Source organism: Phyllobates terribilis, unplaced genomic scaffold, assembly GCF_046119375.1.
Source record: "Phyllobates terribilis strain yellow unplaced genomic scaffold, ASM4611937v1 Scaffold_5__5_contigs__length_657084704, whole genome shotgun sequence".
NCBI classification, from domain to species: domain Eukaryota; kingdom Metazoa; phylum Chordata; class Amphibia; order Anura; family Dendrobatidae; genus Phyllobates; species Phyllobates terribilis.
The window spans coordinates 410,222,113-410,248,020 of NW_027362765.1; the positions used below are offsets into that span (position 1 = coordinate 410,222,113).

At 42.3% G+C, this 25,908-nt stretch overlaps 1 protein-coding gene across 1 annotated transcript in view; it reads left to right on the plus strand.

Moving 5' to 3' along the window:
* Positions 1-10,396: 10,396 nt before the first annotated feature.
* Positions 10,397-25,908, plus strand: part of LRRC27 (leucine rich repeat containing 27) — a 72,622-nt gene continuing 57,110 nt past the window's right edge. The window contains exons 1-3 of the mRNA XM_073685117.1: positions 10,397-10,565; positions 14,377-14,574; positions 24,281-24,411. Coding sequence (XP_073541218.1) covers positions 14,419-14,574; positions 24,281-24,411 — 287 coding nt within the window. The 5' untranslated portion in view covers positions 10,397-10,565; positions 14,377-14,418. The remainder of the gene's footprint in view (positions 10,566-14,376; positions 14,575-24,280; positions 24,412-25,908) is intronic.

Genomic DNA, 25,908 nt, shown 5'->3' on the forward strand with positions numbered 1-25,908 from the left:
AAACAAGAAAATCTCTCCCTAGCTCAGCAGCACCTCTCCCTACACTGTCTGATTCTGAGTGACTGTGACGAGCATGGCGGCACCAGGTCTGATATAGACCTGATGACGCTGTGCGGCCAGCCAATCACTGTAATGCCACAACCTACATGGCATTACTGTGTGTGGCAGACAATCCCTGCATGTTCATTGGCTCTGTAAAGAGCACCAAACATGCAGGGAGGGGACCCAAGCTCCCGCCGAGCAACCCCAGAAATACTCGGCGAGCGCCGAGCATCTCGAGCAGTGAGATGCTCGGGCGAGCATGCTCGCTCATCACTAGTTAATATCTAATAGTCCTGAACGTCTAAAATAATAATACTCCAGTATATGGGTATTACATTGTTTAAGATACTGAAGAGTTTAAAGAGGTTGTGCTGTTCAGCTCTAATTAATGTTTATATCCTGCCACTACAGCTAATACCAGCTGATCGATGGTGGTGCCACACCGATCTGATACTGTTGACCTATTCTAAGTATAGGTCATCAATATAAGATGCCCAGACAACCCCTCTAAGTGAAGGGTTTACTCCTGAATTGCTCAGAGTGGTATTTCCTGGTACTGTGCAACCCAACTAAGCGTGCATCTGGACAGGTCTAAATACTGACCCATATATGATCCAAATGAAGCCAACCATGTAAGGTCCATGATCAAAGCTTTTCTGTGTGCATTGATAAATTGGCGACCCCATCCAATTTCAATTAATTTCCTCGGCTTATGTTTCTGACTTTTCTTACGGATCTTAATTAATTTTGTTCTTGACATGATCTGTCGGCTTTGACCCTGCTTGGTGACCATTCCTGCCATGAGATGGCAGCTCTTCTATGGTGGCAATCCACTCGGTCCTATTGTAAAACCAGATCCCTGTACAGGGGTTAAAGGGTATTGGGATTTCTCTGGAATCTGCCAGATGAAGTGGCTTGTGCCAAGTCTGTCCAAGGTAGCCTTTTGAGCCTGTGGTCTCAGGCAGGAATTAAAATTATAACCTTATTTTCATAGAATAAACACATCATCAATTCCAGTGTCTTAATACATAGTGCAAGTAAATCACCGATGTTCTGCTGACTCCATAACGTCTGGTCTTTGAGTCTACTCTTCAACAAAATGGTGCAGGAGTAGGCGCATGCGTAGATCGAGATCTCACCTGAGATCAGATGTGGAATCTCACAGTGTGCATGCGCCACCCACCCAATGATGGTGGCGGTGTTAAATTTCAAAATGGAGACAGGTCACTGAAAGGTCAACAACCAGTAGAAACACAGGAGGCAGGCGGAGGGACCGGAGCAGAAGAAGACTCCCCAGGCCCGCCCCGATGCACAGAAGACGTCATCAGGTGAAAACTTAAAACCAGGGCTGTGGAGTCGGAGTCGTGAAGTCGGAGCCCATTTTGGTGGAGTCGGAGTTGGTATAAAATGGACCAACTCCGACTCCTAAAATATATAATAAATTGGGTCCAGTAGTTCAATGCAGTCTATGCGGAATATTTTTTTATAAGAATTTGGGAAAGTTAGGAAATGTCTGTTCTATTCCTGATCTAAGGGTCTAGACTTTTAGCTGAGATGAATCTGTGCTACAGTAAATTTATCCCTTAAACATGAGCCATGTATGAGGGAGTTGGAGTTGGTGTCATGGAAATTGAGGAGTCGGAGTTGGAGTTGGAGTCAGCGGTTTGGCTTACCGACTCCACAGCCCTGCTTAAAACCATGATTAAAAAAGAACCACTGATCGGATTCATTCAACAAAGGTATCAATTTAATCAGTGCAACAGCGCCATTATGGCCATACATTTACTTTATAGTGCTAAATCCTACTGACAGAATCCATTTAAATATGATAGTAGTGCAATACCTTATCAGGTTGACAAACATGCTTGTGTGCAGGGTCAAAACGTTGCCGTTGCTTTTTTTTGCATCCGTTATTCTGCAAAAAAAAAAAAACATTGAAATTGTTTGATTTTGAATTTAACTTTGTTTGGGATCAAGGATTGTCCCTTTCGTGTTGTATGTGCGTCCGCAGAGAATGGAGGATTGGTTTGGTCTCACGCCACCACTCTTTGCTGTGTGCATTAGTCACAGCCCGTGCTTGGAGCTTGCTGAATACCTGTGAATGCACATAGCTTGAAAAGAAACAGGAGTACTACAGGCAAACAACATAATACAACGGGCCATTATCCTTGAATAGATGGTTGCTTCCGGAGAAACAGGACAATGCACCGCAACGTCTTAACATCAATGATTCAATACGGTAATATGACTATGACTGCGCTTGTACTGTTTGTCCTTGTAGAACATCATTTCTTTATTCTATCTCTTCCCACTCGGGAAATTATATGAAAAAATGTCAATAAAATGTATAAAGGGGCTAAAGATAGTATGGGTATGTCACTGCTGATGGTAAATATTCCTCATTATACAGCACATAAACTGCACCGCAGATACATAGAATAATATGCAGATATCCCTTTAATGTAACATCAATAATGGATACAGCTAATAACCAAAATACATCCTGAGGGTAAAATACAAGGCGAGTGAAGAAAAAGTAATCTACCACCAGAATTAAAGGATAAAGGCTATTATTTCATAATTCTACACATTGCTTACGTCAATAATAACACAATAACGGTGAAATACCAGCAGAGTGTAATGTGTTTCATTACTATAGTGTTTATGCTGCTATTATTAGTCTTAGTTTTATAACAGAGGAAGTGAAAGAATTTTGCATCCATGATACCACATATTAGTAAATTAGCTGCACTGACTCGACTGGCCTTACTTTATGCAACTCCGCACAGGATATCAGAGGAACTAGAGGCGGCAAAGGAATAAAAAAGGGAATTGGGCTGATTATGCAAATCACACTCTGATCAGACTCTGATCATAGTGTGATTCGATTCTCTCGGATGAGGAGAAGATGGAGAAAAAAAATGTCTCCATCTTCTCCATTGTGTCAGATGACATCGGAGTGTAGTCCGATGTTTTCCATGCACTCATTAACTTGTGCGGCTGAGTGCAATCCAAATATCAAATCAAACTTGGGCATGCAGCGATTTTTTTCCTTGGTCGTGACATGTGCACGGCCCCATAGAATAACACTGGTCCGGGTGCGAACCGATGTTTTGTCGGATCGCACTCGGACCGAAAATAAACTCGTCTGCACCTGCCCTTAGAGTGATATATTTGTTCAAATATAGCAGGCAGTTTGTTATTGATCGTTTGTTATACAGCGTTTAAGGATATGGACACCGTTGGGGCATTTTTTTCCCCCACTCAATATGTTCTGGGCAAGGCAAAAAAAAAAAAGTAAGAATTTTTGCACTTGGGTTCCATTAAAGATTGCGAACCATTTAGCTTCTACAGCCTCTACGTATCACCGTACAGAGAAGTCTAAAAATATATATATTTTTTTCCAGGCTGAACATGAATTTCTCCACTCTTCTCAACTGACTTTTGACAACATTTAAGTTGATCTTCACTTTCATGCAATCATAATTCCCGGTGTCCACCCATCAGGATAGATAATGATATAATTTTATATTACAGGTCCATACAGTCATACCCAATTAATATAACCGTTTTGCTTTACTATTTTTGTACAAGAAAATCACATAACTAAGTTAACTAAGTTTTTTTTTTTTGCATCATATTTTGAGATTCCTAACTTTTTCATTTCTTTTACAAAGCTCTGATGTAAAAATTGCACAACATTGTCATCAATTGGGTCCGGGTCAGGCATAATACAAACTAATCTTAAATTAGCCTTATGCCTTCTCTTTCTATAAAAAGAATACACCTTTAAAGGGGTTATCCGGGTCTATTTTTTTTACTATGGGCATAAGTACCAACAGGCAGGTAGTTGCTAACAACCTGCAAGTTGTGCGCAGTGCCGACCTCCACCGCCACAGAGCGGTCACGGAGCGCTTTTGCCGGCGACTCAGCGGCTTCCGCTGAAGTCACGTCGGCAGAGCAGTGGCTTCTCTTCCACTCTGCTCGGTTGACGTCATGCTGATTGACCATTGGCTCCCCGCTGCCTTACCGCAGGAAGCCGACTATCAATCAGAGTGACACTGGCACTCATGAACTGTCGACAAAGCAGCCCGAAAGAGGAAGAGCTGCTCTGTCGACAGTGGAACAGCTAAATCGACAGCAGGAGATCTCCGTGACCGCTCTGTGCCGGCGCCGGGTAGAACAGGCAGGTAGTTAGCAACTACCTGTCTGATAGCAAAAAAAAAAAAAAAAAAAAAAGTCCTGGATTAACCCTTTAAGGAGCAGAATTATTTTCTATTTTAAACTATAGTGAAATCTTTGAGTGCAATATTCCAGTATATAGGCTTTTACATAAGCAATGCTCATCCTGCATTTATCAGTAGTAATGGCCATTAACAAATGCATTTTTCCACTAAAAATATTCTAGTGAACTCAGGAAAATGAACACATCTGCACACGCTTGACAGCGCGCAGCAATTTGCTGTCGAAATGTGCAGCAAGAGAGGGCGAGAGCGTGTGGACACCGACATGGATTTCTATCCAGTAATAAATGTCTGACAGTTTATTATTCAATTCCCCGACAATATCTGGGTGTCTACATGCCCTCTACCGTTACACCTGCAAGAACCGCAGCACAATTGCATCCCTGTGTGTCCAATGCTTGTATTTCTGGAACTGTTTTTTTTTTTTGCTCATGTCAAAAAGTACAAACTGATCCAAAACTGCCACGCAAATTGCTCAGTGCACAATCACCAATTTGACTCAGCATTTCCATGACAACATCATTACATTTCTATGGAGTTTTTCCGAGTGTCGATGTCTCTCTTTTTTTTTTTTTTCATTTTTATTTCATCTATCTCTTGGCTATAATAGGATTCCACTGAAAATTGATATATGCCTGTGGCATCAGTTCAAGATTAGTTCTAAAGCCCAGAAAATGTATTAAATTCATAGGACATGCTGCCCCGGATACTGACGTTCACATGCAATTACTATGTCATTTGGATGAAAAATTAAATGTTATGAAAACCGAGAAGATATCTGAGAGCTTTATCATGTCACATATTTATTCTATTCTGGAACATACTGTATATCAGGATTTTCTACAACTAGAAAACATATCAGCTTACTTAACCCCTTTACCCCCGAAAGTGGTTTGCACGTTAATGACCGGGCCAATTTTTACAATTCTGACCACTGTCACTTTATGAGGTAATTACTCTGGAACTAACAAAATTTCACAATTTTCAAAATTTGAATTTCCATGTGACTTTGAGAGGTCTTTATGACAGAAAATACCCAAAAGTGACACAATTCTAAAAACTGCACCCCTCAAGGTGCTCAAAACCACATTCAAGAAGTTTATTAACCCTTCATGTGCTTCACACCAATTACCGCAATTGAACGTGAAAGGAAAAAATGAACATTTTACTTTTTTTCACTAAAATTTTACTTTAGACCCCATTTTTTTTATTTTCTCAAGGGTAACAGGAGAAATTGGACCCCAAAAGTTGTTGTGCAATTTCTCCTGAGTACGCTGATACCCCATATGTGGGGGAAAACCACTGTTTGGGCACACGGCAGGGTTCGGAAGGGAAGGAGTGCCATTTGACTTTTTGAACGCAAAATTGGCTGGAATTGAGAGTAGACACCATGTCACGTTTGGAGAGCCCCTGATGTGCCTAAATAGTGGAAACCCCCCACAAGTGACACCATTTTAAACTACACCACTCAAGGATTTTATCAAGGGGTATAGTGAACATTTTGAACAAAGAGGTAAGACACAAAATTTGATAACATTAGGTCATCGTATTGAATAAGCTGTCATTACTCTTGAGCGCAAGTGCTCGATGCTTGAGTTTGCATCGGGTAGTCGGGTATGCACCATGTATCACGGGTGCTCAAGTGACATGCTCAAGTCCCCGTCCGCATGTTTCACGGTTGTTAGACACCCCAAAAAAAACATGCGGGGGATCGCTGTGCATGGCAGGCAATCCCCGCATGTTTTTTTTGGCCACGAAGCATATCGGGCAGAGACTCGAGCATGTCACTCGAGCACCCGCGATACTTGGTGCATACCCGAGCACCCGATGTAAACTCAAGTAGCGAGCACTTGCGCTCAACACTAGTCGCCATATCGTCATCTTTTTTTTTTTCTTTACTTTTGAAAAAATTCCAACCCCAACACAACCCTAATCCCAAACCTAATACAACCACAACCCTAATACAACCCTAGACCTAGCACAACCCTGACCCTAGCACAACCCTAACCCTAGAGTTTATTTTTTACACCGTTCCTCGTGCGGTATAAATGATTAGATGACTTTATTTTTCGGGTCGGTGCGATTACAGTGATACCAGATTCAAATGGGGTTTTGATGTTTGGCAGCTGTCACACACTAAAAGAAGCTTTTTTTTTGCAAAGAATAGTTTTCCAATCATTTTTCCACATTTCGGCTGACAAATTCATGTAAGGGCTTATTTTTTGCGGGACAAGTTGACATTTTTATTTGTATCTTTTCGGGCAAGTGACATTTTTTGATCGCTTTCTGTTCCGATTTTTGGGAGGCAGAATAAACAAAAATCAACAATTCAAGAATTGTTTTTTTTATTAATTTTTTATGCCGTTCTGCGTGTGGTAAAATTGATAAGGCAGCTTTATTCTTTGGGGCAGTACGTTTACAGCGGTACCACATTTATATTGTTTGTTTTGACGCTTTTACACAATAAAAACTATTTTATAGAAAAAATATTTTTTTTGTAATCCTGCTTTATTCTGAGAGCTTGTTTTTTGCCGGACAAGATGACGTTTTCAGCGGTATCATTTTTATTTAAATTCGTCTTTTTGATCGCGTTTTATTTAATTTTTTGTTTGGTGGTAAGATGATAAAGCATAGTTTTTTGCTTTGTTTTTTATTTTTTATTTTTTACCATGTTCACTAAACGGGTTAACTAGTGGGACAGTTTTATAGGTCAGGTCATTCCGGACGCGGCGATACCAATTATGTGTACTTTTATTGTTTGTTCTTTTCAAAATATTATTAATTTACAGATACCGTATATTTTTATTATTTCTTTGATTATTTTTTCCTTTTTATATATTTTTACATATTTTTTTTTCACTTTCTGACACTTTTTTTTCACTTTTACACCTTGTCCCACTATGGGACTTTAATTTTTTGCAGTCTGATCACTTGTATAGCATAGAGATGCAGCAGCAGCAGCCTTATGCTATGCAGGTTGCCAGCTCTGCACTGGCACAAGTTAGATAGATTGTGCGCAATGCACTATCTAACTTCTTGACACCTGCTGACCCGGATGTCGTCACACAGCGCGGGGTCTCCGATCCAAGGTAAGAGGGGCGCTCTTACCTCTGCTTGCCCTGGAAATGCTGAGATCAACTTAGATCGCAGCATTTCGGGGATTAGTGTGCCGGGAGCGGTGCGGGACTGTTAGAATCAGCTGACACCCGGCGGCGATCGCGCCCGCATAGCCTCTGTGCGGGCGCGATCGCCAGGAAGTAATAATACATACCTGGTCAATAAGGCCAAGGGCGCAGGTACGTATTTTTACGCCCCACGTCAGAATGGGGTTAAATTGGACCTGTCAACAGGTAAAAAATTACTAGTTTTTATTCTTAATTCTTGCTGCTCCTCTGAGTATTCTGTTCTTTGTTTTTTTTAAATCCACCACACGGTTCCAGAGATATGGGCTTTTTTTTATTTAGCAGTAAGTTTTATGGTCTTCGCAACAGTATGTGGCCCATAGGGTAATTATGCAAAGCAGTCTAAAGACACTCCCCCGAGGATCTGGGGAGCCACGCCTACAAAAATTAGCACTAAATAAAAAGGCCTATATCTCTGACACTGTATGACGGATTTTTAAAAAACAAAAAAGGAAATACTCAGGGGAACAGCGGGAATTAAATAAGAGCAGAAACTGTTCCATTTTCACCAGGTGACAGGTTCTCTGTTAAAAGGGTTTTCTTAACTCACATGTATGGCATATTCACATCATAAATTTTTTATCAGGACTGGCCTTACAATGGATATTACCCTGTGTAATAAGTTCTCTTGGCAGCCCCCACTTTATGGTACACGATGTACAAATAGCAATACCATACTGTGGGTACGGAAAGTATTCAGATGGAGCATACAATATTCCCTGGTGTGTCCAGGGGGAATAACGATGTAAGTTTATGTGTTTATTCCCTATGTGTACACTGGGTATATATCCTTGGATGGAGCATATTACAGTGGGTATGGAAAGTATTCAGACTCCTTTAAATTTTTCACTCTTTGTTTCATTGCAGCCATTTGGTAAATTCTAAAAAGTTCATTTTTTTTCTCATTAAAGTACACTCTGCACCCCATCTTGACTGAAAAAAGAGAAATGTAGAAATTTGTGCAAATTTATTAAAAAAGAAAAACTGAACTATCACATGGTCATAAGTATTCAGACCCTTTGCTCAGTATTGAGGAGAAGCACCCTTTTGAGCTCGTAGAACCATGAGTCTTCTTGGGAATGATGCAACAAGTTTTACATCGTATAGAGCCCACCAGGGGGCCCGGGCCCCAATACTACATTTATATTAGGGCCCTGATCTACAATTTGCACTTCATAATGCTGGCGTCTTGTCATGTGACATAGGGGCATTTGTGCCACACAAGTGACCACAAGTAAAGGTTAATCATGCTGGCATTCTTACATGTAAGTGCTACAGACTTCACTTCTTTTATTTAAACAGGTAGAGAAATTCCTGTATTTTTTTCCTTATTGTTACTGATGAATAAATTCACATGTTTTGTATGTGTTTGGAAATGTACACCCCTGTATGTCCTTTTACCAGTAACCAGCAGCATCAGTGAGATCAATAGGATCTGTTCTACTCTAAAAGAATAAATTGTTATCTTTTTTATGATTATAGAAAAAAAATTATATAATTTATATACAATGATATTACATCAGGTATAATAACATTTAGAATCAGATTACAGAATGGTTGCTGCACCTTGTTAGACAATAGCAAGAGATATTGCACATCCCAAAGATTAATAGTCATTAGGACTATGGCTGTGAATCACACTTATGTGGCACAGGAACAATGCACTGCTTTATGGTACTAGGCAGAGGAATCAGCTCCAATCTCACTCTACAGATAGAGTGTAAGGAAAATATAAAGGGAAAATACAATGTGTCACAGAGAAGAAAAGAAACATGAGAGAAAAGACAGAGAAAGAGACAGATAAAGGGAAACAGGAGGCTAGAGACAGTCAGACAGAGACAAAGAGAGGAGAGAAAAAGAGACAGAGGGAAGAGGGAGAGAAAAAGAGAGGGGAGAGAGGAAGGAGAAACAGAGAGAGGAGAGAAAAAGAGAGACAGAGGGAAGAGGGAGAGAAAACGAGAGAGAGGGGGGAGAAACAGAGAGAGGAGACAAAAAGAGAGACAGAGGGAAGAGGGAGAGAAAAAGAGAGAGAGGGGGGAGAAACAGAGAGAGGAGACAAAAAGAGAATAGAGACAGAGAGAGACAGGTAAAAGAAAACAGGAGACCAGAGACAGTCAGAGAGAAACAATGAGAGGAGAGAAAAAGAGACACAGAGAGGAGGGAGAGACAGAGAGGGGAGAGAAAATGAGAGAGAGAAATGAGAGACAGAGAGAAACAGGTAAAAAAAAAATAGGAGACCAGAGACAGACAGAAGAGAAAGAGAAAAGGGTGAGACAGAGAGAGGAGATGAGAAAAAAAGGAGAGAGAAAAGAGACAGAGAAAAGAGAGAATGGAGGGAGAAATAGAGCAGATAGGAGGGAGAGACAGAGAAAGAGAGGAGAGAGATGAGAGAGAGAAGAGAAAGGATGGAGAGAAAAAGAGACAGAGAGGAGAGAGAGACAGAGAGAGAGAGGAGAGACAGAGAGTAATAGAGAGGAGGGAGAGACACAGAGAGAGTAATAGAGAGGAGGGAGAGACAGAGAGAGGCCAGTAGGGAGAGACAGGGGAAGAGGAGGGAGAGACAGAGGAGGGCGAGAGAGGTGAAAAAAAGAGATGGAAGAGAGACGAGAGAAAGAAAGAGGAGAGAGAGAAAAGAGGGAGAAAAAAAAGAGAGAGTAGAGGAGAAGAGGAAAGAGAGATCAAGAAAAAAAAAAACAAAACTAGAGAGCAAAAGGGGAGAGAACAGAAGAAAGAAAGAGGGAAGAAACCAAAAACAAGAGAAAGAAGAGACAGAAAATACATACATTAACTAAATAATATAATGAGTGCCATGAGTATACTATGCGCAGCTTCCTCCCTCCGCACACAGCACAGTGTCTGTATATGAACTGGAGATATAACTACATTGCAGTTGCTCACGTTCTCGCTTTGAATACTCTTGACTCTCTTGAGCCGCCGTACTCAGTCTCGGGTTGTCTTGGTAACGCGTCGCTCTTCTCTCCTTTTTGCTGAATAACATTAGCACCTGCTGAGTGACCGGCACCCGACACTGCGGACTGTACGGGGCCGCCGGAATGACGTCGAACCGCGGCCGCTGCACCGGGTGCATCACTGACATGTGAGTACCATAGATGTGATTGTGATCATTGCCACAGGTGCCGGGATGTCACAGGTCCTGGTCTGCTCCTTCCCTGTGTGTGCGTGCGCAGTGGCTGTGTGTGTGCAGTGTGTGTGTGCAGTTTCTGTGTGTGCGCAGTGCTTGTGTGTGTGCAGTGTCTGTGTGTGTGCAGTGTCTGTGTGTGTGCAGTGTCTGTGTGTGTGCAGTGTCTGTGTGTGTGCAGTGTCTGTGTGTGTGCAGTGTCTGTGTGTGTGCAGTGTCTGTGTGTGTGCAGTGTCTGTGTGTGTGCAGTGTCTGTGTGTGTGCGGTGTCTGTGTGTGCGCGGTGCCTGTGTGTTCGCGGTGTCTGTGTGTGCGCGATGTCTGTGTGTGTGTGCGGTGTCTGTGTGTGTGCGGTGTCTGTGTGTGCGCGGTGTCTGTGTGTGCGCGGTGCCTGTGTGTGCGCGGTGCCTGTGTGTTCGCGGTGTCTGTGTGTTCGCGGTGTCTGTGTGTGCGCGATGTCTGTGTGTGTGTGCGGTGTCTGTGTGTGCGCGGTGTCTGTGTGTGCGCGGTGTCTGTGTGTGCGCGGTGCCTGTGTGTGCGCGGTGCCTGTGTGTGCGCGGTGCCTGTGTGTGCTCGGTGTCTGTGTGTGCTCGGTGCCTGTGTGTGCGCGGTGTCTGTGTGTGCTCGGTGCCTGTGTGTGCGCGGTGTCTGTGTGTGCGCTTTGTCTGTGTGTGTGCGGTGTCTGTCTGTGTGCTCACCAGAGGAGTGCTGTGTTACAGTGTGATTACAATTATACTGTTGTTGTTGTTGTTGTTGTTGTTGTTGTTGTTGTTGTTGTTGTTATTATTATTATATTTATGTATTTTATTACTATATTTTGCCATTATTATTTGTATTATTATTAGCTCTGGATTTCTTGGTAATATATATATTTATATTTTTACTGTAACTACATAAAAAAAATCATCAATCTTGCAAATTTGCAAACTGTCCACGAGACCCAATATTAGCCTCCTATTTCCTGTTCTTTTCCGTAGCCACATGGGTATTGACATCTGCACTATACAGACTCTTAACCCTTTGATTTTTATAGAAGCATTTTCCGCACAAGTATTTCATGGCTGTGCTGATAATGATACTGCTGAAAAGTCATCTGAACAGGACGGAAAGTACAAGTACAAGTCTATCTTTAGTGGCCAGTTTGAAAATTACAATATTTCAATTTATTTTTTAATATAGAAATGGAAAATGTAACAAAAAAAATCTAAATGTAACAAAAAACAAACATTTTTAAATGTTTTTTTTTCTTCCAGATTCATTAAACCCCTCTCCCTGTCTACAGTTTAATAAAGAAAATTAACTGTCCCTTACTCACCCTCCCCTGGGTCAACGCTGAAACTGCTGACACGGGAGAGGGATTTTCCTAAATTGGAAAACCCTTCAACGTAAATACCTGATTGAAACAGTAGATCATATTCTGATGTCACACTCCCTTGAAGGACTTGGGGTAGTTTAAAACAACCCACTGAACCAGCAAATTAAAGGCGTATTCTAGCCTTAAGCCTTTACAGTGGCTTGCAAAAGTATACACCCCCTTGGCTTTTTACCTATTTTGTTACATTACAACCTGTATTTAAATATTTTTGGAATCTGAAATCTCCAAGCAAGTCAGGGACAAAGTTGTTGAGAAGCACAAGTCAGCGTTGGGTTAAAAAAAATATCAAAATCTCTGATGATCCCACCGGAGCACCATCAAATCCATTATCATCAAATGGAAAGAACATGGTGCCACAACAAACCTGCCAAGAGAGGGCCGCCCACCAAAACTCTCAGCCCGGGCAAGGACGGCATCAGTCAGAGAGGCAGCACAGAGACCAAAAGTGACGCTGAAGGAGCTGCAGAGTTTCCAAGCAGAGACTGGAGTTTCTGTCCATACGACCACAATAAGCCGTACACTCCATAGAGGAGGCCTTTATGGAAGAGTGGCAGAAAAAAGCCTTTACTTACACACAAAAATTGGAAGGGCTGGTTTTGAGTTAGCCAAAAGACATGTGGAGACTCCCCAAATGTATGGAGGAAGGTGCTGTGGTCAGATGAGACCAAAATGTAACTTTTTGGCCACCAAGGTAAACGCTATGTCTGGCGCCAAACCAACACAGCTCATCACCCCAAGAACACCATCCCCACAGTGAAACATAGTGGTGGCAGCATCATGCTGTGGGGATGGTTTTTGGAAGCGGGAACAGGGATAATGGTCCAAGTCGAGGGAAAAATGGATGGTGTGAAATACAGGGATATTCTTGAGCAAAACCTGTTTCAGTCTGTCAGTGATTTGAGGCTGGAACGGAGGTTCACCTTCCAACAAGACAATGACCCAAAGCAAACTGCTAAAGCAACACTCGAGTGGTTTAAGGGGAAACATGTAAATGTTTTGGAGTGGCCTAGCCAAAGCCCAGACCTTAATCCAATTAAGAATCTGTGGTCAGACTTGAAGATTGCTGTTCACTAGAGGAAACCATCTAACTGGAAGGAGCTGGAGCAGTTTTGCCTTGAAGAATGGGCAAAAATCCCAGTGCCAAGATGTGGAAAGCTCATAGAGACTTATCCAAAGAGACTTGCAGCTGTAATTGCCGCAAGAGGAGGCTCTACAAAGTACTGACTTTAGGGGGGGGAATAGTTATGCACACTGAAGTTTTCAGTTATTTTGTCCTATTTGTTGTTTACTTCAGAAAAAAAAAGAAAACCAAACACAGTTGTAGGCATGTTCTTTACATGAACTGATGTAAACCCTCAAAAAAACAGTGAAGTTCCTGGTTGTGAGGTAGCAAAACACAAAAAATGCCAAGGTGAGGGGTGGGTGGGTGAATACTTTCGCAAGCCTCTGTATCATCTATCCATTGGATAGGGGATAAAAGCTAGATTGATAGTGATGAAACTGATGGGAGACTTTGTTTGTTCCCCCACCCACAAGATTGACCCCTGTGCACAGCACTCACCATCAGAGCCATAGACTGGGACTGGAATTGCAGGGAACGTGCTTAACCAGCATTAACGGGGAACAAAGGAGGAGAGGTTATTTTATTGTCTACATGTTTTCAGGTTCATTTTGGAGTCTAAGAGGTAACGTGTCTCCTTGTGGAGAGTGACATGTCAGAGTGAGGAGACTTATAGGCCATGCATGCTCCTCTGGGAAATTAAATATGCAAATTGCCTCTTCAGAGAGGAAGCGAACTTGAACTCTAGCGCCGCCTATTGGAAGCAGCAGTCCTAAAAGTCAATATTGACTCTTTAATGAGTTTTGTCACATGACTTAGGATAAAAGTCAAACCAAAATCTCAATTTGCAGACACAGTGTTTCGGGGTGATTGCCGCTCATCAGTGCAAAGTATGAGATCTGATTTGGCTAGGTGAGAGGCTCTGGACTGCGGTCTAACGGGTAACGTTTTGCCTTGTGAAAAATGACATATCAAGTCTGGCATGTCAGAGTGAGGAGACTTATAAGCCATGCATGCTCCCCTGGGAAATTAAACAGAGACAAGAGGACTAAAACTCTTGCGCCACCTATTGGAAGCAGCGATCCTAAAAGTGTTCAAGTCCTCTTCCTCTCTGAAGAGACAATTTGCATATTCAGGATTGTTTTAGAACGTCTCATTTAATTCTTTAGACCATGAATCTTTTCTACAGCTGCAAAATAACCTTCTATCTGAGGTTTGTACAGCTTTATTCGTGACTCTACGCCTGCTCTTTTCTCATGTTGGGCTGTAATGTGCATGTTATTGGTATTGAGAGTATTTGTCACATGATCATGTCGTATAATTCTGTATTTCCAGACATTGCTAGCCAACGGACTCACTATAAACTTAGCTGACAACATGAATTCCTCCACATTACAACGTCCCAGAACCTCCCACGATCAAGTCAATGGGAAAGATTCCTCTGCAAACCAAAAGCGTGAAACTTTAGACCTAAGTAAGAAAAATCTTCAGTGTCTTAGTGAAGATCTTTACAGAGATAGCCCCGGTATTAAGGTACGTTCATGTGGTTCTAGATGACATTTTAGTCTTTTCTGTGCAGAGGGTCATCACCAAGAGTTTCTCTTGCTGTGGATGACTCGGCTCCACCACGAGGAGCCCTATAAGGCTACGCGGGTTTTTCTTTTCAGGCAGATTCCACCCTGAATCCGCATGAAAAAGTGCCGCAAAGGCGACTCATAAACTGAACATAATGCACAGCAATGTAATAACGACATTACTGTGTACACGTTCCAACTTATGTCACTTCTTTTAACCATGTCAGGGTTCGGACATTTGAAGCGGTTAAAAGAAGTGACATGCCAGCAACGGAGCTACCGCAAGAATGATGGCAAAGCCACCGGTGACGCCACTTCAGGGAAGCAAGCGCCGCCGCTGGGAAAACATGGCTGCTGCCTAAGGCCTCTTACTCACGCCCGTGTTGCATGTATGTGTTCTTTCCATTTTTTTTCACAGATACAAAACATACCCATTATATTCTATGGTACTAGTCACTTGTCAGTGTTTTTTCGTGGACTTAATGTACGTGCAAAACCCACAGAGACATTTCTGTATTTTTCCGGCATCACAGATGAAAAGGGCCAATACAAGTCTAAGGGTTGATGATACACATGTACAGCACGTGGATGGCATGCTTGTGCTGCCCGGGTTTAACATTGCAAGGTATAGGAGGAGCTTTGTAATTTATTTCTTTATCCATCTGTGAAAAATACTGAGGACTGCAGAGATGGTAAAAATGGGCACACGGATGACACACTGATGGTAAAAACGGACACACGGATGACACACTGATGGTAAAAACGGACACACGGATGACACTGATGGTAAAAACGAACACACGGATGACACACTGATGGTAAAAACGGACACACGGATGACACACTGATGGTAAAAACGGACACACGGATGACAATGATGGTAAAAACGGACACACGGATGACACACTGATGGTAAAAACGGACACACGGATGACACACTGATGGTAAAAACGGACACACGGATGACACTGATGGTAAAAACGGACACACGGATGACACTGATGGTAAAAACGGACACACGGATGACACTGATGGTAAAAACGGACACACGGATGACACACTGATGGTAAAAACACACACACGGATGACACACTGATGGTAAAAACACACACACGGATGACACACTGATGGTAAAAACACACACACGGATGACACACTGATGGTAAAAACGGACACACGGATGACACTGATTGTAAAAACACACACACGGATGACACACTGATGGTAAAAACACACACACGGATGACACACTGATGGTAAAAACGAACACACGGATGACACACTGATGGTAAAAACGGACACACGGATGACACACTGATGGTAAAAACGAACACACGGATGACACTGATGGTAAAAACAAAGACACTGATGACACACTGACGGTAAAAACACACACACGGATGACACACTGATGGTAAAAACGGGCACACGGATGACACTGATTGTAAAAACTGACACAAGGATGACACACTGATGGTAAAAACTCACACACGGATGACACACTGATGGTAAAAACTAACACACGGATGACACACTGATGGTAAAAACTAACACACGGATGACACACTGATGGTAAAAATAAAGACACTGATGACACACTGACGGTAAAAACACACACATGGATGACACACTGACGGTAAAAACACACACACGGATGACACACTGATGGTAAAAACGAACACGCGAATGACACACTGATGGTAAAAACAAAGACACTGATGACACACTGACGGTAAAAACACACACACGGATGACACACTGATGGTAAAAATGGGCACACGGATGACACTGATTGTAAAAACTGACACAAGGATGACACACTGATGGTAAAAACGGACACACGGATGACACACTGATGGTAAAAACGGACACACGGATGACACACTGATGGTAAAAACTCACACACGGATGACACACTGATGGTAAAAACGAACACACGGATGACACACTGATGGTAAAAACAAAGACACTGATGACACACTGATGGTAAAAACGGACACACGGATGACACACTGATGGTAAAAACTCACACACGGATGACACACTGATGGTAAAAACGAACACGCGGATGACACACTGATGGTAAAAACACACACACGGATGACACACTGATGGTAAAAACGAACACGCGGATGACACACTGATGGTAAAAACACACACACGGATGACACACTGATGGTAAAAACGGACACATGGATGACACACTGATGGTAAAAACAAAGACACTGATGACACACTGACGGTAAAAACACACACACGGATGACACACTGATGGTAAAAACGAACACGCGGATGACACACTAATGGTAAAAACGGACACGGATGACACACTGATGGTAAAAACACACACGGATGACACACTGACGGTAAAAACAAAGACAGGGATGAAACACTGATGGTAAAAACGGACACTGATGGCAAAAATGGACACACAGATCACACACTGATGGTAAAAACGGACATACGGATCACACACTGATGGGAAACACTGACACCATTTTTCACGTGCATGTTTAAATACGGCCATGTGAATGAGGCCTGAGATAGTGTCTGCTTGCTAAGGATTCTGTTGAGATTTAAGTGCACATTTTAGTAACATAGTAACATAGTTTGTAAAGCCGAATAAAGACTTGCGTCCATCAAGTTCGACCTGTTAGTTCTGTAATTGCTAAAGTTGATCCAGAGGAGGGCAAAAACCCCAAATGATTTGGCCAATCTTCACCTGAGGAAAAATTCCCTCCCGACTCTGAAACCAGCAGTCAGAATAAATCCCTGTATCAACCTACTATTTTATTTTATTTTTAAGTATACGCTGAAATCTGCCTGGTATCTAGAAATGCATCCAGTCCCTGCTTGAACTGGTGTAGTGAATCCGACATTACCGTCTCCTCACTCAGTGAATTCCATATTCTCACTGCTCTTACAGTAAAGAACCCCTTCCTATGCTGGTGCTGAAACCTTTTCTCTTCCAGTCTTAGTGAGTGCCCTCTTGTTACCGTAATATCCCTCCTTTTGAACAAATCCCGGGCAAGATCTCTATACTGTCCCCTAACATATTTGTACACATTTATTATGTCCCCCCTCAACCTTCTCTTTTCCAGGCTGAATAGTCCTAGTTTTGCCAACCTCTCTGGGTATTGCAGTCCCTCCATTCCCTTTATTAATTTTGTTGCCCTCCTTTGTACCTTTTCAAGCTCGTTTATATCCTTTCTATATATTGGGGCCCATAACTGAGCACAGTATTCCAAGTGTGGTCTGACCAGTGCTTTGTACAGTGGAAGAACAATGTTCTCATCCTTTGCAGCTATACCTCTTCTGATACATCCCATTACCCTGTTTGCCCTTACAGCAGCGGCCTGACTTTGGGCACTCCAATTTAGTTTGCTATCAATCAAGATGCCCAAGTCCTTCTCCATCTCTGAATTCCCCAATGATTTCCCATTCAGTGAGTACTGGTGACTTCCATTTTTCCTTCCCATATGTATGACCTTACATTTCTCCTCATTAAACCTCATTTGCCATTTAATGCTCCACCTACCCAGCTTATCCAAATCCCTCTGTAGGTCTGCACTGTCCTCTTTTGTATTAATTGTTTTACATAACTTTGTGTCATCTGCAAATATTGATATTTTACTATTTATCCCGTTGACTATGTCGTTAATAAAGATATTAAATAACATTGGGCCTAGTACAGACCCCTGTGGTACCCCACTAGTGACGCTTACCCATTCTGAGTATATTCCATTTATAACCACCCTCTGCCTTCTATCCTTTAGCCAGTTATCTACCCACTTGCAGACATTTTCCCCCAGCCCCATCATTCTCATTTTGTATACCAACCTATTATGTGGCACGCTATCAAACGCTTTTGAGAAGTTGAGATACACGACATCCACTGGTTCCCCCTGATCTACTCGAGAGCTAACCTCCTCGTAGAAGTCAATCAGGTTTGTTTGGCAGGAGCGATTCCTCATGAATCCATGTTGGTTCGGGATTAAAGGATTATTAGGATCAAGATGCTCCGTAATTGCCTCTTTAATGAAGCTTTCAAAAATTTTGCCCACAACGGACGTCAGACTCACCGGCTGATAGTTTCCGGTGTCACTTTTCGCTCCCTTTTTGAATATTGGCACTACATTCGCCTGTCGCCAATCAAGTGGCACAGACCCAGTCTCAACAGAGTCCTTAAATATAAGATATAACGGTCTGTCTATCACATTACTTAGTGCCCTTAGTACCCGTGGGTGTATGCCATCAGGTCCTGGTGATTTGTTTATTTTAATGTTACTGAGGCGTTTCTGTACCCCAGCTTGGGTTAGATTAGTCATACTTAGAGGAGGATTAAGCTTGTCACTTCTCATTTCTCCTGTTAGTTCGATTTCCTTTGTGAAAGTTGTCGAAAAAAAATAATTTAATAGATTAGCTTTATCCTCATCTTTCTCTATGATTTTGCCTTCATCACTTTTTATCGGTCCAATATTATCCGATTTAATCCTTTTACTATTTATATACGTAAAGAACAGTTTGGGATTTGATCTACTTTCCCTAGCAATACGTCTCTCTGTTTCCTCCTTCGCTATTTTTATTTGTTTTTTACAGGTTCTCGTTTTTTCCTTGTAACACATTAGTGCCTCCTTACTGTTTTCCTGTTTTAATCTCTTGAATGCCTCTTTTTTGCTGTTTAACGCCCCTTTTACATTCTTGTTCAACCATATTGGTTTCCTCTTATTTCGGGCCCTTTTATTCCCATATGGTATATATCTCTCGCACTGAGTATTCAGAATTCTTTTGAAGGTTTCCCATTTACTATTCGTATTCCTTTGATTAAGAACTTTGTCCCAGTCAATAAGTTGAAGGTTTTCTTTCAGCTGATCAAACTTCGCCCTCCTAAAGTTTAATGTTTTTGTTGTTCCCTTATTGATAACCCTACTGAAGGGCATTTTGAAGTCGATAATATTATGGTCGCTATTACCTAGGTGCCCCCCTATCTGTACCTCAGTTATTCTATCAGGCCTATTAGTCAATATTAAGTCCAACACGGCCTTCCCTCTCGTTGGTTCCTGCACTAGTTGGGAGAGATAATTATCCTTAATATTTGTCAAGAACCTTTTTCCTTTCTGAGATCTACAGGTTTCTGTTTCCCAGTCAATATCCGGGTAGTTGAAATCCCCCATTACAATCACTTCATTATGTTTTGCTACTTTGTCTATTTGTCCTAATAGCAGATTCTCATTCTCCTCTGTTATATTGGGTGGCTTAGTTCCCTCTATCTCTACTCACATGGACTCGACCCCCTCTTCTCCCTCTCCTATATCTTCCCTTAGTCTGGGTTTTAGACATGACTTTACATATAAGCAGACTCCTCCGCCTTTCCCCTGTTTCCGGTCCCTTCTAAATAAACTATAATCTAATAAATTTACCGCCCAGTCGTAGCTATCGTCTAGCCAAGTCTCTGTTATACCTACGATGTCATACCTCTCCTCCGATATAAGCGCCTGCAGCTCATCCGCCTTATTGGTCAGGCTTCTTGCGTTGGTCAGCATGCAAGATAAAACTTTGGGGTTATTTAGCATCCTATTCTTCTCTAACGATCTAACTGTACTATCCCCACCCCCTCTCCACCCTCATTATATTCACTTCTCCCCTTCCCCCTTGCTTGCCTCACATCCCACCTATTTCCTTGGTCCCCCCCCCCCATCTCTAGTTTAAAAACTCCTCCAACCTATTAGCCATCTTCTTCCCCAGCACCGCTGCACCCTCCCCATTGAGGTGCAGCCCGTCCCTACGGTAGAGCCTGTAGCCGACCGCGAAGTCGGCCCAGTTCTCCATGAACCCAAACCCTTCTGCCTTGCACCAACTCTTTAGCCACTTATTCACCTCCCTAACTTCCCGTTGGCGCTCCTGTGTGGCTCGCGGGATTGGTAGTATTTCTGAGAAAACTACCTTGGAGGTCCTTGCCCTAAGCTTCCTACCTAGGTCCCTGAAATCATTTTTAAGGACCCTCCATCTACCACTCACTTTGTCATTGGTGCCGATGTGGACCATGACCGCTGGGTCTTCGCCAGCCCCACCCAGTAACCTGTGAACCCGATCCGCGATGTGCCGGACTCGAGCGCCAGGGAGGCAGCACACCGTTCGGCGATCCCGGTCTTTGTGACAGATTGCCCTGTCTGTCCCCCTAATAATAGAGTCACCCACTACCAGAACCTGTCTTGCCTGCCCTACACTTCCCCCCTCCCCCTCATTACTGGAGCATACACTCCCCCGGCGGTCAGAGGATCTGTCGTGCTCCAATAATGCCGGTTCTGAACCAGCCTTCCTATACTTCTTCCCTCTATCCCTCCTAACTGTTATCCAGCTCCCTGCCTGTTCAGCCTGCACTTCCCCTCTATGCTCCACCCCCAGTATTGACCCATTGAGTGTCTGCTCGGTGAGCAGCAAACTCCGTTCCATGTTGTCGATGCTCCTCAGTACCGCTATCTGAGCACTTAGATCCAGAATTTGGGCTTCCAAGTGCACGATATGCTCACATCTCTCGCAGCAGTATGGATCCTCGAGCGGTTGCTCACGGAATGCATACATTGCGCAAGATGTACACTGCACGGCTCCGGCCAAAATGGACGTCATTCTAAATATGGGGATACAGTCAGTATATATATACAAGTACAAAACACAATTATTTATATATAGGTGTATGGACGGGGATCAATTAGGGATGTGCAAGTGTATCAATTAGATATCGGCGGGGGATCAGTAAAGTATGGACGGGGGATCAATTAAGTATCAAGTATGGACGGGGGAATCAGATAAGTAGGTCAGGTGGATTAATTAAGTAAAAAGTAAAGTAAAGAAAGATGAAATACAGTCAGCAATTCAGTCCTAAGTCCTCCCTTCCAAACTCCCTGAATCCAAAGTCACTGAAAAACAAGTCACACACTTACTTTCGTTCGCACTTACGCTCCAGACACACGCAGCTCGTTCACACTCGCAAACTAAGAGATTTAAAGAGTTTTTTTTTTTTTTTTTTTCCTTTTCCAGCAATGTACCCTTCACCTCAATGCACTTCCCATTCCCTAAATCCTGACAGAATCCGCTAACATTGCAGTAGTGATACATATGAATGGGGTATTTTATGCCTCATCCACATGGGAAAATATCCCTATAGAAAACAATGAATGTGCTGTGGATCTTGAAATCCACACCAACCTGAACATATTCCTGTGGGTCCTATGAATCACACTGGGACTAATCCATGGCTTATCTGCTGGCTGAAGTGCAAATAAAATCCAAGTCTTAAATGGATATTCCCAGAGTTAAAAGTTATCTCCTATCCTGAGGATGATAAGGAATAATTTACTGATTGCTGGGGGTCCGACCTCTTGGACCGCCACCGATCCCAAAAATAGGGCTCTGGATCCAGAGAATCAGACTCTACAGCGCTACCTATTATATAGAGCAATGTGTACATGCTCGACCTCCGCTCCATTCATTGTCTGCTGAAAATAGCTGCTGCCTCCCGCAGTCCTAAAGACAATGAATGAAGTGGAAGTAAAGCATGCTCCGATCCATTTAAGAGGCAGCTTTGTACAATTCGGTTTTCAGGATCCAGATCCTTGTTCTCAGGATTGTTTGGGTTCCCAGCGGTTGGACCTCCAGCGATCAGTAATTTATTGTACTTATTTTTGATTCTGGAAATACCCTGAGGCCAAGGTCAGACGACTATATAAATCGGAAACGAGATCAAAACGCAGTGCACGGACTGGCCGGCGGCTCTCCCGACCTGAGCGTGACAGCTGCATAGAAATACATGAAGCTGTCCCTCTTGGGTCAGGAGAGCTGCCAGCCAGTCCGTGCACTGTGTTCCGATCTCTGTTTATCCGGTCGTTTGTCCTCTCCCTAAAACTCACAATTTTCTTGTCTCACTATCATGAGCTGCCAACAAGAAAAAAAAGATTGTTTTCCAATTTTAACAGCTAAAAGTTCTGATTTACTGTGTGCATCAGCCCAATGTTGCGCAAAACTCCATAGAATAACATTAGCGAGGTGTTTGAGACAGTTCCTGCATGGAAATACGTTTGCCGAAATCTTATTTTGCTGCTGAATATTCTTCATAGAGTTTGGCTGGTGTGTGAGTTTATTCTGCACTTTCTGTAGATGGAGTAAATATTGACTATCAACGACCAGAAGGGAACAATAGTGCGCTTAGTAAATAGTGCGCTTAGTAAATAGTGCGCTTAGTAAATAGTGCGCTTAGTAAAGTCCCAGCCACCTGGTCCTCACACCATTATTCGCTCCCGTCTGTACCGGTTCCTCTAGTTACCGTCCAGAGCAATGCTTTGCAAATCTTTCCCGTGAAAGTATCAAATACTCCTGACACAAGAACCTTGTTGTCTTGAGGCTTATTCTGCTTTAATAGGCTCGGTAATGAAGTAGCCGGGGCAGAAAACCCTCTGGTACTGAAATGGTTAATGAGGGTCTGTTTCAGCAAATACATCCAGTGTATAATAGAATATTCTTGTATTATAAAAAGTTATAGAATTTTCCGATATACTTTCAATATCAGCTTCTCTCACTCGCTAAGCACGGCATGACTAGGATGTACCATCACTTTTTGATCGCTATGATTTCTGGGACTTTTCCTGATGGTATGGCGGATCCAGTGCTGGTGTAGGGATGCTCTTTGTAAGTTTTTCCTTAGCAGTGGAGACCCAACAACTTGACTGTGCAGAGAAACGCATCTGCCGCATTCACTACACCAACACTTCATCCTCATCTTTTTCCTCAAAAATTTTTTTTGTGTATCCCAAAAGTTGGACCACCACTGATGATGGTCTGACTATCAAACACCACATCTGTATATGTTTAGAATTTTGTAGTGATTAGTATTTTCCTTTTCCTATTTTTTTTTATTTTAACATGTATGAACATTGGAGTTGACCTTCGAATTCACCAGTTTAGTTCAATTTTTCTCCAAAATTTGATCAATTCTCCATGAATCACAGGTACAGTAAAACCTCCCAATTGCCCTGAAAACACGTGTGTAACACCCTGAGGTCTCCCAGGACTGCATCAAACACTTTTCAAGCTCTTTAACTCAAACACTGCCACAGTAATGTCCATGTGACTTCCACATACAGTGTTGGCACCCTTAAAATTGTTCTAGAAAATAAAGTATTTCTCCTAGAAAATTCTTGCAATTACACATGTTTTGTTATACACGTTTATTTCCTATTATGTGTATTGGAACAACACAAAAAAAAACAGAGGAAAAAAAAGAGAAATTGGAAATAATTTCACACAAACCCATCCCTATCTTTATTGCTTTGCTGCAAGCTTTAACTATACAGATTCACTACAGAATGGCTGCTGCCTTCCCTGTCTCAGCTTTTATACAGGCTATAATAGTCGCCCCTTCTTGACTATGCTACACCATGTGATGTGATAATTGCAAGGCATGAGGTCATGTGTGCCTAGCTCTTGCAATCATCTGCTTTGTGTAATACGGTGGTGGGCTTTATTTACTTTATTTTTTTGGGGGGTGATTCATGCAAATCACAAATTGTTCAAATTTTGCCAGATCCGGTGAATTTCCTAAAATTCAGCACAAATTTGTTTAACACTGAGACGATTCGCTCATCTCTAATAAACATGTATTTTATTTTCAGAGCTTGCATCTGGAGGGAAATGCCCTGTGCTCGCTCCCTGACGATCTCTTCTTCAATCTGCCGCACCTCGTTTGGTTAGACCTCCGAAATAATGAGATCACAAGTTTGCCACGTACGATAGGAAGACACAGGTACATTTTATATTTAGGACATTTTTAGGGTATGTTCACATGTGGCGTTTTTACTGCCTTTGTTACGCAGCGTATTCGGTGCGTAGAATACATAGCGTTTTACAGTACCGGCATAATTAATGAGATTTCTGAAACCTAACACACACGCTGTACTTTTTTATTTTTCACGTGGATTTTTTAGCTGATGATACATGGCAATTCTTTCATATGAATGGTAAAAACACTGTTAAAACACTACTCTCATTTTTGATGCATTAAGAAAAAAAAAAAAACGCTGCAAAAATGCAATGTGTGAACATGACCTTATTATTACATTAGTCAGTGTTACAGTTTGAGATACAAGTAGACAAAGAGTTTATCTTGTTGAGACTTTAATTTTAGGCATTTCTGATCACAGATGTGTAATGTATACCCTAACAGGCAGAAAAAAGAGTGCCCTGGCCTGATTGGCGGCTTCCTGTGTACACTGTACATTGTCAGTGGTGGAGGTTACACAGATTAGCTGGACTGGCCTGTATGTGAGACCTAGTCCAGCAGTGATAATGTCCTGCTGATAAAATACTGATTGTATTTAAACTACAGCACACAGCCTAATAAGTGACACATCTTTGGAATCAGGCTCTTGAGGCCTATATTATGCTGCCCTCAGATTAAACAGCGAAAACCTCCTGACAGTTTTTCTTTTAAATGGCTTTTTAATTGTAATCTGAATACGAATGAGTTGGGCGGCTGCAGCACAAAATGTAAAGGTACGTCGACTGTGAATATTACACAGTACATTGCAAAATAAAGAGTGAAATCCGCATTTAAAATTGGCAATCAGTGGATGTCAAATCTGCCAATCCAGACATAAAACCTGCTGGGTATCTGACACATGTGCGTGCACCCTATCAAGGACACAATGATAATAGTCAGTGTACAATGGTCTATAGTATATAGGTGTATCTCTCAAGAATGAATGGCTGGAATATGGGAATGTTTTAAAAGCGTAAAACTTCTGTTGCATTATTTAACTCTTCCTGATGCATAATTTAGCTGAAGATAATTATCCACACTCCGTTCTCCACATAGACACCTGGCGCTTAATCCACATCTTGCAGTAAACGCTTCCACTGTCACGTAAAGGACGAGAAAGTCAGTGTGGAGGCCCTATATTACATGACTGCCATAGATCTGTTCACACTTCTACCCAGGAATAAAGGAGCAGCTCGGTGGCTCAGTGGTTAGCACTTTTGCCTTGCAGCATTGTGGCCTGGGGTTAATATCCAGCCAAAGGCAACATCTGCATGGAGTTTGTATTTTCTCCCTGTGTTTGCGTGGATTTTCTCATACACTCCAAAAACATACACTAATGCATAAAGTGGCTTCAGTGGCTAAGCGTAGGTTGCCAGTACCCGGGGGCCGGGGCAAGACAAGTATTTATACTCCCTAACCCTTGGACCATTACCACTCCCTTCCACCAGTCCAGTTATGAACTCCTTATCCCCCAAGCACATG